The sequence below is a fragment of the Rissa tridactyla genome, chromosome Z (genome assembly GCF_028500815.1).
Source record: "Rissa tridactyla isolate bRisTri1 chromosome Z, bRisTri1.patW.cur.20221130, whole genome shotgun sequence".
NCBI lineage: Eukaryota > Metazoa > Chordata > Aves > Charadriiformes > Laridae > Rissa > Rissa tridactyla.
This window is the reverse complement of record NC_071497.1, coordinates 45,315,551-45,330,233: the sequence shown is the minus strand read 5'-3', so window position 1 is coordinate 45,330,233 and position 14,683 is coordinate 45,315,551. Positions and strand designations below refer to the sequence as shown.

General features: G+C 41.5%; 1 protein-coding gene across 4 annotated transcripts in view; it reads left to right on the top strand.

Annotated features, from left to right (window-relative positions):
- LOC128902316 (transducin-like enhancer protein 4) overlaps positions 1–14,683 on the top strand; it is a 99,169-nt gene that overhangs the window by 29,140 nt on the left and 55,346 nt on the right. For all 4 annotated transcript variants that reach the window (XM_054185084.1, XM_054185085.1, XM_054185082.1 and 1 more), the window contains 2 exons: positions 2,724–2,786; positions 11,941–12,015. In XM_054185084.1, the coding sequence (XP_054041059.1) occupies positions 2,724–2,786; positions 11,941–12,015 (138 nt within the window). The remainder of the gene's footprint in view (positions 1–2,723; positions 2,787–11,940; positions 12,016–14,683) is intronic.

The window sequence follows — 14,683 nt, the reverse complement described above, 5'->3', positions numbered from 1 at the left end:
CTTGAAGCTGTAAGCGAGATCTTTTTTCTCCTCTGTAGGCTGAGCTGGGTGCTGTCTCCATCAGCTCACTTTCCTGTGTACAGCATGAAAAGACTTGCTGTTCTGCACTCCAGTGGGATTGATATCATGAGGTTTATTACAGTTGTGTAACCATTCATACTCCATCATCTGTTTTCAGTTACTCACAGTTTTTTGGAAGATGCTTTTTAGCTTAACGTTTCCCAGGCTCAGCATCTGCCGGGGGTGAATTTTTGTATAAATACTGAGCAAATATGTTTCAACCACTTTTTGGCCAGGAAAGCAGTAGAAGAGAGACATACTTCTTCTGTTGCGGGGTAGGGAGGGAAGTGATCAAAAGGAAAAACATCATAGTTGAAATAGCTGGGGTTGAGTACCTTAATTGAGAAGAAATGTCCCAAAGTGAGTCGAACAAAATTATTTTTGTTGACTGAGCTATATTCTAGCTGAACTGGAATTTATGGGTTTGATGGCGAAGTCGGTAAAGTTTTACAGCCTGTGTTACTCAGGAGGTCAGATAAGACAATTGTAACAGTCCCTTCTGGCCTTAAAATCTATGAATCTACAAGCCTGTTAGAATTATAGGCTGAGCGCTTGCATGGCGCTTCAAGCCGGTTTTATTCTCAGTTCCTAAGCGGTGCAGTAGAGGCATCCAGTGAACATAGCTGTGGTAGGAGAGTGGTCTTCTGCTGAGCATAGCCCAGGCAAAGGCTCCCCGCAGGAGCTGCGGGGGAGGTGGGTAAAGTTGCAGCAGGCATTTTAAAGATGGGTAGGAGGAGTTTTGCAGCAGAGGAAAGCATCGCATGCTGTCTTTTTACTAAATGTCAGGTCAGAGGGGCTTCGGCTGAAGTCAGGATGGTAGCACTTTGGAGTTTTCTTTTCATATGGAAAAGCCTCGAAGAGCAGGATGTGTAGTTTTCTCTTTGGTTGTACAGCACTCAGGAGATTCCTTTAAAAAAAAAAAAAAAAAGGCAACATGTCTGGGACTAAAAATTTGGAAATGACTAAACTAATGGTGCTTTTGAACCATTACAGCACAGGTACTTTGGAGCTGTGCATTGTATTACGGTCTACAATTCCTTAATCAAATATTGTTTCTCATGTAATGCTGTACTGGACCGTGCAGCCTCTCTGGCTGAAGCTTAAATGCACACATCTTGTTGCATCTTGTACTGCTCTGTGTAACAAGCAGATCATAAATCTCTGTGTCAACTAGTATAGCGAACACCGTCTATTTAAAGGGGTATTTAAGTTTTACATTGTGCGATATCTGATATTATAGGCACATGTAGACCTTTGAAATTAGCAGGTAATTTAGCTTTGTGGCAAACAGAACACATTCTCAAGTGTCCTTTAAAGAACCTATCCTGCCAAATAAACAGAAAAGGTGTAGTAGATGAACGTAAAAAATGTTTCAAAATGGATAACTTTAACAAGATGAGGACTTGCATAAAGAGTGAAGACCAGTGAGAAGATACTGGGACGATGTAACACAGAAAATGCTGTATAAATAGCCTAGTGGAGTTTAGGTGGATTTCAGAGAAATGAAGAAACTTTATTGCAAAGTAGCGTGTGTTAAGTCAAGCGTATCACAGTATGCACAAGGGGGCAGAGTTAGTTTCACGTGTACCCTTACCTTTAGCGTGCCACGTCTTCTGATTACGCAGCTGTGTAACTGTAACATTCCTTGAGCCCAGGTTTATTTTATAAGTGGTTCTGGCTTTTTTACTGATTGTTCTGAGCCTTTCTGTCCTCTAGGTTCTTTTCCAAGCATTTGCAATTTAGGAGGCAGCATAGCAAAAAGGCTCGAAGGGTTGCTGTTAAAAGAAGGAAGCCTAAATTGCACAAGTTTGTATGTCTTTGTCATACAGTTAGTGACTTTGCAACAGGAAGAGCATTCTGTCCTACCATATAATGAGGAACTGACCCTGGTTACAAATTATTATAAGAAAGTTACAATTTATTGTAAGAATGTCTATGTGTATTTAAATAGTCTGCTTCTGGTGCTGTATTTCTTGTGTTGTCTCTCCAGATCTCCTCTGTCTCTATTGAGATTTGCAGATTAAATACACAGAATAAGAACTGATCTCCGGGATGGAAATAAAACATTGTATATTATTCATTTCTGATCACAATTGCAACTGAAACTATCTACTATTAACCTTGGGCTTGATAGCTGCATAAATATGATACAAGACTGCAGTATCCCTTTCTAAAATATGTGCTGGAATGATCATCAGTGAAGTTGTGTACTGTGTTGCTAATTTTCTCATGATATGCAGTGTTAGTATAGAAGTCATTGGTTTATTTGTTCCCTTCGCTTACAGTGGCATTGCTGTAATTTGAAATGGTCCTTCTTTTTGCCTCTTAGGCAAGAGCTTAGTTCCATACACAGTATTTTTTGTTTATGTTTTTTGTTACATCTCCGGAATAATTTTTTTTAAATGCCCTTGATTGCATTATCAGAATTAATTTTTCTTTGTGTCTGCTCTAAACTGTGTTTCTTAAGGAAAACTTTTTAGCCAGAAATTATTAACTTCCTAGGAATTGGTGTCCACATACTTTTGTTATTTTTACAATCTGTCCTGGTTAAAAGATGACTAGAGATGAAAAAAAACCCAAACAAATGTATCTTCTGTGTTCATGGGTGACCATCGCATCTGAGAATTTACATAATCCAACTTCTTTCTTCTTGTCACTTGCAGGCAGAAATTGTCAAGAGGCTGAACGCTATATGTGCACAAGTCATTCCCTTCCTGTCCCAAGAGGTAGGTGGTCATTTGTAGTGGTGCCGATCTGAACGGTTGCCACATCGCATCTGTTAGAAAAGTGGGGCTTGGTGTTGAGGCTGTTTCTTTATGAATCTCTTGGTGCTTGTAGATGACTTTCCACTGTGCTGTTATCTCTGTAACGTCATTACCTTCTCCAAGTCCATTATGATACCATTTAAATATATTTATGAAATAGAAGGTGTTGCAATGTGCTGAGCAAAATTTTAGTTGTTTAAACGTTGTTTAAATTTAGTTGCATGTACAATGCAGTTTTTCTTACAATTATGAGTTTGTTGTCTGAAATCAGAGGTTAGCTTGCAAAAATGCTAGAAAGGCATGATTTATGCTACATTCTTGGCAGCAAGCATTAAAGTTCGGCAGAAACTTCTATTTTGGTATACCAACTAGCGATGTTCAACACAGTAGGCATACAAATGCAGCTTTTTTTCTGCCTTTTTTCTCTCTACATCCCAGATTACTTATTACCTTAAATCCTTTTATGTTTTCTGTGTATTTGGGGAATACAGACAGAAGATTGAAACTCGCTGTGAGCTAATTTCTCTAAGCACTAATTTTCTCCAAATTACGATTTGCTGGTATTATCTTGAGTGCAGCGTAGATACTTTGAGGGGCACTGGGATTTGGGGGAGTTGGTGGGAGCTAGCGAGGGAGCCTTAGAGCCACAGGCATGTGTGAAGTAAAATGAAAGCGTGGTTCATGAAAGGAGACCTCGGGTGCGTGGCGGCTTCCCCTGCCCACCACGCTGGAAGAGAGGGTCTGGAGGCTGGGTTCTGCTGGTGCAGGCTGGCATGCATCTATGTAATGCATGGTTTCATTTCAGTAGAATCTGTAGCTGAGAAGTCAAAGCTGGAAGGTGGGTTTCTGTGCATTGCATCCATAAAAGATCGTGCCTGAGAACATGCTGCGAGTCTTTTGCCCACCTTTTCAGTTGTTCTGTAAAGCACTTTCTTCTGAGAGATCTGCCCATCCTGCTGCAAACGAGAGGCTGCGTGCTGGGTATTAGCATCCAGCGAATGCGCCGCGTGTGTGCGTCTGTGTGTGTTTGAAATGAGAATAACACTATCAAAACTAGAACCTGACAATGTTCGTGAGCACTGCTGTACTCTCTGCTTATAAAGATGGATTTGTGGAAACTAAATGATGTGTAATGATCTAGTTACATCGCTGGGGGACCAGAATTCAAGTCCTGCATGGATCTAAAATGAGTAGCTGTTGATTTTGTACTTTGACTGCTGCAGAATCTCTGTACATCTGGTTATGGGGTTTTATTTGCTAGCGTTTTATTTGCTAGGCAGGAATAGCACAGCATATAAAAACGAGGTGTAAAGCTGATTCATACTCATGTTAAAGTGAGCACTAAAATGACACAATTTTGTGACAAAGGCGGGGTGAGTACTTGGCAGGCAAAGCTATGATCTTGGCAAAGACACGGGATCAGCATTTCCACAACAGAGACATCTTTAGAGTATGTGATACCATGTTTAGAAACTTTGCACCAGTATACTACTGCTGGTACTGGTACAGCTATTTTCAGCTGAAATGCTAAACAAAATTTTCTTACCCTATACAAGTAAGTCACACTGCTCTGCTTCCACAAACCCACCCCATGTGCTTTCTTGGAGTAGGTGTTTCTTGCCAGTTAGACAAGCGAAGGGATTACATGGGCTTAGAATACATTTGAAGAAAGATCTGTTTGATTCACAGTGACTGATAGACTTTGGCCTTTGATTTTGGAAACCCTAGCCTCCGCCTCCTCTACATGCTCATGTGGAATTAAGAAAAAAAAAAAAGGCAAAAAAAGAGAAAAAAATGGCAGTAGGTTTTTGAACTTTGATGTTAGTAGCATCCCACTCAGTTGAGCGTGGGCTCTGTCCTTTTTCTCTGCTCCATATGCATCGTGCTCTCCTGTCCCCAGAGCTGAATTGCCCTGGAGTCACTCTTCTGAAAGGTGATTGATACTGGTACAATGTAAGTCCCTGCCTTAGAGGGAGGACCCCTGTGAAGGCTGCGCATTGTTCTTCCTTCTTTTCTTCCATTGGGAAGAATCTCCCATGTGCTCATATGCCGTAACTTGGGAACTGTGAGCCAAGGGATCATAGTTTAAGTAATCATTGTTCAGCAGTCTCCTGGCCATCAAGCTAGGCATGGAGAGCAATTTTAAAGTAATTCTGGATTTGGCCGTTGCAGTAGCTTGTCATTAATACGCTCATTGTAAGAAATACGTGGGGGAGACAACTGACATGATCCAGATTGTAAATTTAGAAAATGGTGGTGTCCCACTTCTGTCATGGGTACAGTACTACCCAGTGTAAGTACTTAAGTGCGCCAGCATCAGCGTGCTTAATGACTGCTGTTTATTTCGTTAGGCTTTAGATCAGAGCTTTGAGTTAAGCAGTTTTAGATCTCAAAACAGCTCTTGTACAGCTTCTGTGCCTCTGGTTTTTAAATATGTGGCCCATAAAGTTTCCTTCACCCGTTTGTACGTCTCATTTACCAAGTCTTACAGCTCCTCCTCTGTGCGTGGTGCACCATGTCAAAGCTCTTTGGGCTACAGAGGAGATGGAGAGGTCAAAAGAAGTTCACAACTTCAGCGTTTTTACGTGCATTGACAAAGACAAAAGGGAGCACTTCCAAAAAGCCAGTGTACACGTTCATCTCGTATGGAGGGAAGTGTGCTTTTTAGTCCACCTACCAAGAAGGGAAGGGGATTAGATAGCAGAGAGGGACTGAAAGGGGAAGCACAAAAAAACTTTTCACGTGTCTTGACAGTGTCACTGATAGTTTTCATATTGGGGTTAGGAAAATCTTGGTAATTCTTTGACCTCTGTTAGTGGAAACACTTATTTAAATCAGTTTATATTGGCGTATGCTAATGAGGCAAAAGAGAACTGATTTGAGTATTCTGCTAGTCTTGGTTTCTGTCTAATTTGTGTCTTTAAAAAGTGAGTGTCTTAATGGAAGCCTCTTTATTTCATCATCTAGATTAATAGAGAATTGAATTGCAGCATGCTTTTGCTGTTTATGCATTTTGCATACAGTCTAATTGTGGAATAGTGGCTGAAAAATGTGATCAGCCTCCTTTGTATTGTGCCTGAGGGAAAAATGAACAAAATACAGTGGTTACATGCACTGATGGCAACATTATTGCCTCATAATAGCACCAGGTTAACTTGTCTTATTGCTTGTTAACTTTGTAAGGAATCAACGGCTTGTGATAACTCACTTAGAAGTAAGAAATTGTGGCCAAAATCGCTAGAGATCTCATGAAAAGGATGCAATTATAATACATCACCATACTGTCTACTGCTGCATGTTTTGTTTCAGGGGGCAATGCAGTAAAGTATTCAGGAAGTTCTCTAGGCTTCAGTCAGTTTTACTGTGCTGTATGTCATCTAAGCATATATTGAAAATAAAGTTCCTAGCATGCCTAAATATGCAGCCAAGCGATACCTTGTTTTTACATTGACTCTGACTTAGGCAGACTGAAAAACAGCACCAAGAGATACAAGCTTCCCATGTTGATAGGAGTGACTTTGTGACTGAGGCATGAGATGGACCTCAGGGGCTATGTGTGTTCAATTTCTGCTGTGGTTGCAGGCTTCCTGTGTTGCAACAGTCATTTCCCACCTCCCTGTGATGTTGTGAGATACCAGTGTGCTCAAGTAGTTCCTATTGCATAAGGTGAAGGGGGCGCCTGCAAGGGTGTAGGTGAATACTTGGGAGGTTGTTACGATTCAGTTGATGTAATTTTGATCTGCTGCAGCTGGTATAAATGGTTTGATGTTCATATCATTGAATGATGTAGCCAGTAAGGTGCAATTCATTTTGGGTCTAAAGCCGTAGATCATGCCCCTGCTAATTTCCGCTGCTTCTCCACTGAGTTTACCAGCTGCAGTGCAGTGTGACACTTACACAACCCTGTGGCTTTCGAGTTGGGGCTGGTTCCTCTCTGGTCAAAGTGGTGTGTGTGGCTGGCTGCAAGCTGTGGCTATCATTGTGGGGCCCTGTGGGCTATCAAGTGCTGAATGGCCTCACGTGCTGGATAGTGGTATTTGTTCAGTGTGGCTGGAGGTACTCATATACCATGGCTACCTTCTTTTGAGTAAATATTGTCTGCCTTTATATTCATGAGACACACGCAAGCTGGCCGATTTACAGCTAACGATGTAGTTCTGACAACCTGGAGCTCAGCACAACCTGCAAAAGCTGCTTGAGAAGCCAGACAGATTTTCACGGTATTGTCCCCTGTCAGCTTCCATGGAAGCATTACGTAGGCTGGAGGAGGCTGTAATAAACTTTTTTCAGAAGGTGCACTTTCTGTTCCAACTGCCAGTGAACTAGCTAACAACAAGCTACAAGGGTTGCTCTGTATTAGGGATCTTCAGTTCCGTGTGCAAGATAAAGTGGTCAAATATACTTAGAAGTACAATAAGATGCCAAGCACTGGCATGCATACGCACAGACAAACATACAAAAAGGAAACGCTGCATGCAGTCCTTTCCTTTCAAACACTTCAATATTAGTTGATGGTTTTCCTTTTACAAGATAGACATGGGCCATAATGTGCTTGCTCTTCTATGTACATGCATTCCCTAGAGGTGCTTCTAAAGTCCACTAAATTTGGATGAAGACCATGAGATCCATTATATAGAAGCAGAGCAGGAGTCCTTACGTGCTGTTCAAAGGGAAGTAGTTGTTAGTGATAGAGATGTAATAGGCTGAGAAGACAAAATTATTTTCCCCTGTCTTGCCCCAGACTAGAGCTGAAACAGTAAGTACGAGGAAGCTGTCAGATATGTGTTAATCCTTCTACCAAGGAAGGCATTTTATTAGCAATTTATGCATATATTGTATTGTTAATAATGTTCCTATGTTTTTACAAAATGGTTATTATATCATGTCTGAGTTACAGTGCCTGGGTGCAGCGCACCTGCTGGTCCCTTTTGGTTTCCTAAGTGTGTGCTGTTCTCCATGGTAAAATGTGTGTTTGCTCTCCGGTTCCCACTAGTGTTTTTGGCACGGCCTCGTCTCATTGTGCCGTCTCTAGATCCAGCTTTTCAGAATGGCAGCGCTGCAGCTCTTAAGGAAGACCACGTCTGTACTCCCTCTAAACAGATCATACAACAACAAAATACCATGAATAAAACCTAGCAGAGCCCGCTTGCTTCTGCAAAGTGAATTGTTCATTGAGTTTTGCTCTGGATGTTGTTGGCAGGGCTGGAGACAGGCTGGAATTAGGCGTTTTTTTAACACCAGCATCTGTGCGTGAGCGCCGGGGGAATTTCGGCCACTCGGTTGCTGTCAGCACAGCTCCCCAGGCCATTAGGAGCTGCGGGGAGCTCTGACATGGTATAAAAAGCCCAGGTATTTTCCACCATGCTGCAATGCCTGTGCAGGAGCCAGGGCCAGCTGGCAAGTCAATGCGGTGAGACAATGCGATGGTGAAAAAGTCTTCAGCCTTCTTGTGGTCTCTGTTGCTGCTACCCACCGTGAGGCTGAAAGGAGATGATTTTCCAACACAAGGCAAGTGCAGACACACCGCTCATTACGGAAAGCAAAAAGGGGTGAAGAGAAGAGACAGGGAAGAAGTTAAAAAGGAGAAATGATACTAGTATGCGTGACAGGCAGGGCAGGGTATTGAGTTCATTGCTCTGGCCTGTTAAATGCAATGCAAAATACTGTTTTCCCATAACTGAAGAAAATGGGTCTGTCATTTGCTTGTGTGCACAGAGGAAGGCTAGCATTAAATGTGTGTGAAAGCTGCAACCCTGTGTCTATATTTGGTTGGGAAAAAAGTAACCTTTTTTTTTTTTTTTTTTTTTTCCCCACCATGTTGTTGCTGTTTTTGCTTGGCTGTAAATCGCTGTGTGATCACTTGATGGGCAGGCTAATGTGTACTGCTCGGTTTTAACATAATGCTGCTTGTTACCGGCGTGCTGTCCGGGGAAGGCGTTCAGGCAGGTGCTAAGCATTGGAGCCATCCATCCTTGGGTACCGGTGACAGCTGGGCCGGCCAGATGCCATTCCTGGTGCCCGCTTGGGCTCTTTCTCTGCGTGTAGAGTCCTCCACCCCATTACCAGAGACGGGGTCGGTAACGTAGAGTCCTCCACCCCATTACCAGAGACAGGGTCGGTAACGTGGAGTCCTCCACCGTGTTACTGGAGCCGGGGTCAGTAACGTGGAGCCCCCAGCTCGCCCCAGGTTCAGAAACGCTGGGGAGCAGCTGGTGGGCTCTGCCACACCACGGGGAGACTCTGCATCCACTGGAGTGTGGGGCTTGTGCCTGCGACTGGAGGTAGCCCTGTGGTCCCCCGTGGGTTTTTTGGGGAGCTGAGTTTGGTTGCTGTGGTGAAGTGGAAATGAAGTGACGGAGAGGCTAATTACAGACTGTCTATTTTGGGTCTTTTGCATACTACGCCACTGAAGATTAAATCAATGTTAAAGCAGCTAGCAATGGGCGAGTTTTAATTGTCTCTACCGTACCTAATTTAGGTTCAGCTTTACAAGGCCCATGGGTTTTCTCCTCTCTGTGAAGGCATGATCCCAAACCTATTAGAATCAATGAAAGATGCCTTGTGTGGATGCTTAGGGAATTTCTGTCTTACATTGCTTTCCAGCAGAAATCTTAAAGTGAGATTTTGGCACTCTACCCCTCCACCTTCTCTTCCCCTCAGCTGGGAGAAAAATAATGTTTTTCTCAAATACTCCTCAGAGCCATTCTTTGTATGTTTGCTGTAAATGAATGGAAAACATTCGAATTCTTGTGGAGTTGACTTATTTTTACAAAAGCTGGATGAATATTGGCATAAATTCTACAATAACTTTGATGTTTTCAGGACGGCTTTCTGTAGGTCCCTCAGAAGTTTTTTTTTCTTCTCCTGCCCGTAGCCCTTGGAACAGGATTTAAGTAAATGGGTATTGGAATTGAACGCTCATATATACAAATCAAGAGCTCGGTCGCTTTCTTTACGTCAGTGCAAAAGGCATTGCCTAGGAAATGGTAGGAAATCAAAGACAACTGTAAACTTCTTAGTAAATGATGTTATTTTTAATAATTGTAAAAATTTTTAAAACCCATTTTTTGGGGTTCTTTTTGGATGATTTGATCAAAAATGCTATGACCCATATGTGGTGTGGCTGACCTCCACCAGAAAATGGTGGTGTAATTTTTTATGATCGCCCCATTGCAGTACAGAGCCACATGTCATTGGGCTTTCAGCTACATAATCAATGAAAGCTGTACCTGTCCTGAACATGGGATGACCTGGAGATGATAACACATTGTCAGGAACTTGAGGCTTGAGTATCGTAACTTCCTTTTTACTGGTTATCTGTGATGGTGATACACCACTGCATTTTTTAAATTTTTTTTTCTGAGTGCCAAGAATGCATTTGCTCATGTTTCACCTGCTTTTTGTCCTTTACATTGTCTGCTTATAAGTGACCGATTTGGTTTACGTTAGCACTGTAGCTTTACAGAACTCTAAATGGGACTGCTGTGATTCTGTTTGCAGCAGTATGTTATTTGCTCTCCTGGCATTTCCTTTATTTAATTCTTCTTTGCTTAAAAACAAACAAACCTTAAAACCATTTTCTTCCTTCCAGGAGTGTTTCCAAATTGCCTCCTTCGTTATTTGCATTTATCCCATTTTCGTAGTTGAGGTCAGCATTTCTTACAGTTACGGGTGGATTTTTAGGCTTGCATTTCCTCACCCCAAAGGCTTTTATGGGAGAGAGCTTAAAAGAGAAAATGCTATTTTTGTTTGTGCATTGCACTGAGAACCAGCAAATCTGAGACTGAGGAGCCCCTGAGCTAGCAGAGCCTTTCCTTACAGCCCCCTCTCCCAGCAGGGCTCAGGGCGCTGCCTGGGGCGTCTTTATGATGCTCTTCACCTGCTGTTGGTGTTGGAAGAAGTCTTGAAGGTTTGGATTTGCATAAAAACCTTATTTTATGCAGCTTTCTGCCCCTGCTAAGAACACATGGGAGGTATTTCTGCATGGTCTGTACCTTGTCTCCTCTCTGCCCGTGTACGCAGGCATGGGGGGCAAAGTGGAGGCTTTAAGAGCCCCCTCTGCCCTTTCCTTAAACTTTCTGCCAAAGAACAGCTGGACGTTGGTTTCGATACAGAGCTGATGTTTCATCGTTATGGTTTCAGCAGCCCTTGAGATAGGCAAGAGCTCATTCCTCTCTCGCTTTAACCTGTGGCTGTAAATCAAAGACGACTCACTCCCAGAGCCAACCCACTCACTGTTCTCCCTGAGCGCCCCCCCCGCCCCTTGCACCAATTTGTTGCGTGTGAACCTGATCCTGTGAGGCTAGCTCTGCAGATGAATTTGCCACCAGTGGAGCTCCTAACAGCCACAGATCTGTTTGCAAGATGAGGACCTTATTTTATTTGCAGTTGATGTTTTCAAATAAATATCAATCAGTTTTCAGCATACAGCAATTTTGCATTTACTGCAGGAATACAGTATCACTCAAACTGAGATAATATAACCACTGAAGCTTGTAAACTGTGTTGTTAATTAGACCATGTGTTTTTGATGGACTTTTTAAAGCTATTAAAATTTACATGTTGGGGATTGAAATAATTAGTTCTCTTTCACGTGTTTGACAGAATTGTGAATGGCATTTTAGATTTCTTTCTTACGGTTGAGCTGCTTTGAAATGTACCTAGAAGGAGAATCTGTATATCCTTCAGTGATGTGGGTGCCATGCGCTTGTTGAAAATACATACCTTTCTTTTTCAGTATGCTTTAAAAAAAATAAAAAAAATCAAAAAGTTTCCTTAGCTGTAAGGAAAAGTGGCTTGCATTTTAAGTTGGCGTGCAACTTCAAGAGCACACTGTGCTGATGAACAAAAGAAAGACAGTTCCCCATTTAGCCAGGCTGTAAAATAGCTCTTTGGAGAGAAAAGGTGTAATTCCTGGCAAGTAATAGCATAAAAAAAATCCTCCCCTTACCTGATACTCTTGCAGATCAACACAGAATGTAACTGCCTCTTAGAGACGAATTATTTCAAGCCCTGCATGTGTTTCAAAAGCAAGGAAAAAAGATAAAAGGAAGCATCTGTACTTCATAGTTTATAAAATAAATAATTTTTTTCTGTGTCTGATCTTCATTTACAGCACCAGCAACAAGTGGTGCAGGCTGTGGAGCGTGCCAAGCAAGTGACCATGGCAGAACTGAATGCAATCATTGGGGTATGTGGTCTTTCCGTTTTAGCTCTAATAGTGTTTGTAAGTAGCTTTTCTTTTCTGTTCTCTCTTGTATGAACCCATTGCTATCAGGTGGGCAAAGGCTGTGGGCAGTTCAGTAGCTTGATCTTCATAAAAGCTGGTTACTACAGGAAAACTTTTGCTTGCACTGTGCGGAGAAGACTAATGGGGTAATTAATGTCCGTGTTGTATCCATTCCCTAGAGCTGGGTCAGTATCGGGGTTTTTTTGCTGTCCTTTTTAAGTAGCATTGCTTCCGTTGCATACTGCATGCTAGTCCGCTTCCGTAGTCACCGTCACGGGGAGCATTCATGTGACAGCCGGTGCTGTAGGAGGGCTTTTCCCACCCCTGCTGCCCACATCTTTTTCTGGGTAGTGGCTCAAGACTGAATATTCACCACACTTCTTATTTTTACATTAAAAAATAGCTGTTACTTTTTTTAAAAAAAAAAAAAACAACAAACAACAGCCAACCAAAATTGACAGCAAAACGACTCGTCACCAGTGCCCTCATAGACGCCATGCTCCAACTCATCTAAAGATATGGGTGTGCGGAGCCCCTCTTGTAAAAGCTTTACTGCCGGTGGCATTAGCCTGATACAGCAGTCCTATGAGGTTTTATGGGTGTGGGCAACCCCAGTGTTTACATTTTACAACTGGAGAGGAAAGGCATAACAAGGAAAGCTGTGGCTGTTCACACTACATAAAATAAAGGTGAGAAGTCATAGCTTAATAGCACATTATTCACATGTATAATTATGCAGCTGGTGCAAGCAGTTGTTTAAGTTATTCTAATGAAGACACTACAACTGTACTTCCCATCTTCTGCGCCCTCCCAAATGCTTTTTCTTTTGTGTATAGATTATACATAAAAGTCTTTTCCTTTTTTTTATTCAGTGTATCAAACACACTTTGAAATGCTAATTATTCCATTTACTTTCATTAAAATTCAAATTGCTGAGTGAAGATGTGGATAAGGGTCGCCGAATAATCAATCTGAAGTGAAGATATTGCTTCAATTATGCCTCTGTCTTTTAACAAGGAAATCAGGACTCTCTGATCATTGCTGATGGTAGTGTAGAGCAGCGGTCTGATTGTAGCTTGTTTTTAATAGGCTGTTTCTAACTCTGTTTTGTATCCCTCTGACCACAAGAAAACACTGGTAGTCAATTAGGAGATATAAGTGGAAAAGAGTAACCTTTATTTCCTCTGAAGTGCCCGTTAGAAAGAAGGGGGTGAATCGGAGCGAGTCGTGTAGAATCATGAATAACATTTGTTGTATGTCTTTTACGCTCCAGTGGGGAGAGTGGGAGATGAATAATTTCCCAATTAGTTTTCATTACCTAACCAAAAATATTGCCTTCTATTAACATTCTTTGCGTAAAGTAAGTAGCTAAAGGTTGGCTTCTTTGTTAAAGAAGTTTTTATATGTATGTGCTGAATGTGTATACGTAGGGTGTGTATATATGTGCACGTACCGTTTTGTGTTTGTGTGTATGTGCACACTCACGGGTATGAATACTTCACGGTCTGTGTACCTTTTTGCCATTCACCTTTGTATGTATGAGGGAGACTGCGAAAAGCAATTTGCTTTCAAGTAAAGAATAAGTTGATTGATGTAAAATACGTGATGTTATGGATACCGGCTATTGCGCTTGTTATTTAAGTTTATCCTGCTTTCACAAACCCCTAAACCACACAGAATAAATACAAACAGACTAGACACTTGTCTGGGAGCCTGGCAGTAACTTCTGTTGGTGTTGCCCCACCAGACAGAAGTAAATGTTCTGTTTGTTGCTGTCTGAATTTATCTCCTTAAGTCAATTGAAATTGTATTGCCTCAAATTTTCATAACATCTGAATTTTGGTTTTGTGCATTAAAATGGGACAGCCCTCACCTCCCTCACAAGACTGATTTTTACTTTGCTCTATTGTCTTTTTTCACTCTCCTGTTTTATGTTGACTTAGGAAGTGCTGTTTGGCCCTCTCTTTAGTTTTAGAGAAACAGGAGCAATACGGACTGAAAAATTTGTGTTCATCAGGTTTAAAGAGAAGTAATCTAACCCAATCTTTAAGACATTCATTTAAAAAATGGACTAAATAGGATAGCAAGTTATCAAAAAAGCTTAAGTTCTGGTTGCATGAATACCCACAATAATGTTATGTCTGCAGTTAAAGAAAATGTAGCATGGGACTGAAAATGGCTTGTCAAGTGAATACCAATAAAAATAAAACAAAAAACTTAATTAGAAATCATGGCTTTTCTATATCTCTAATTATGTTGTCTTATATTATTTTGCTGTTTGGTAAGTCTGACAGAGTTTGTGTTCTTTTAACCCCGGGATATTTTAAAAGCTTCCGAAGTTTGTTTGCTCTCTACATATTTTTAAAAATATATCTTTTAGTTACCTATCGAGCTGTGTATCAGGTGAAGACAGAAGCAGTATTTGAGTTTTTGAAATACAGCTGTAGCTTAAGTTTCTGTGTGCTTTGGGTGCCTTATTCCATTCATCTCACTCAAGCCAAACCCCTTTGGTTCGAACGGAAGAACGCTGTGTTTGAGTTTAAAATGGATTTTACCAGAACGGAGGATGGCACAAGAAAAGAATCAAATGTGTGCAAATCTTGTCTCTCTCTGTGTTTCACATGTATAT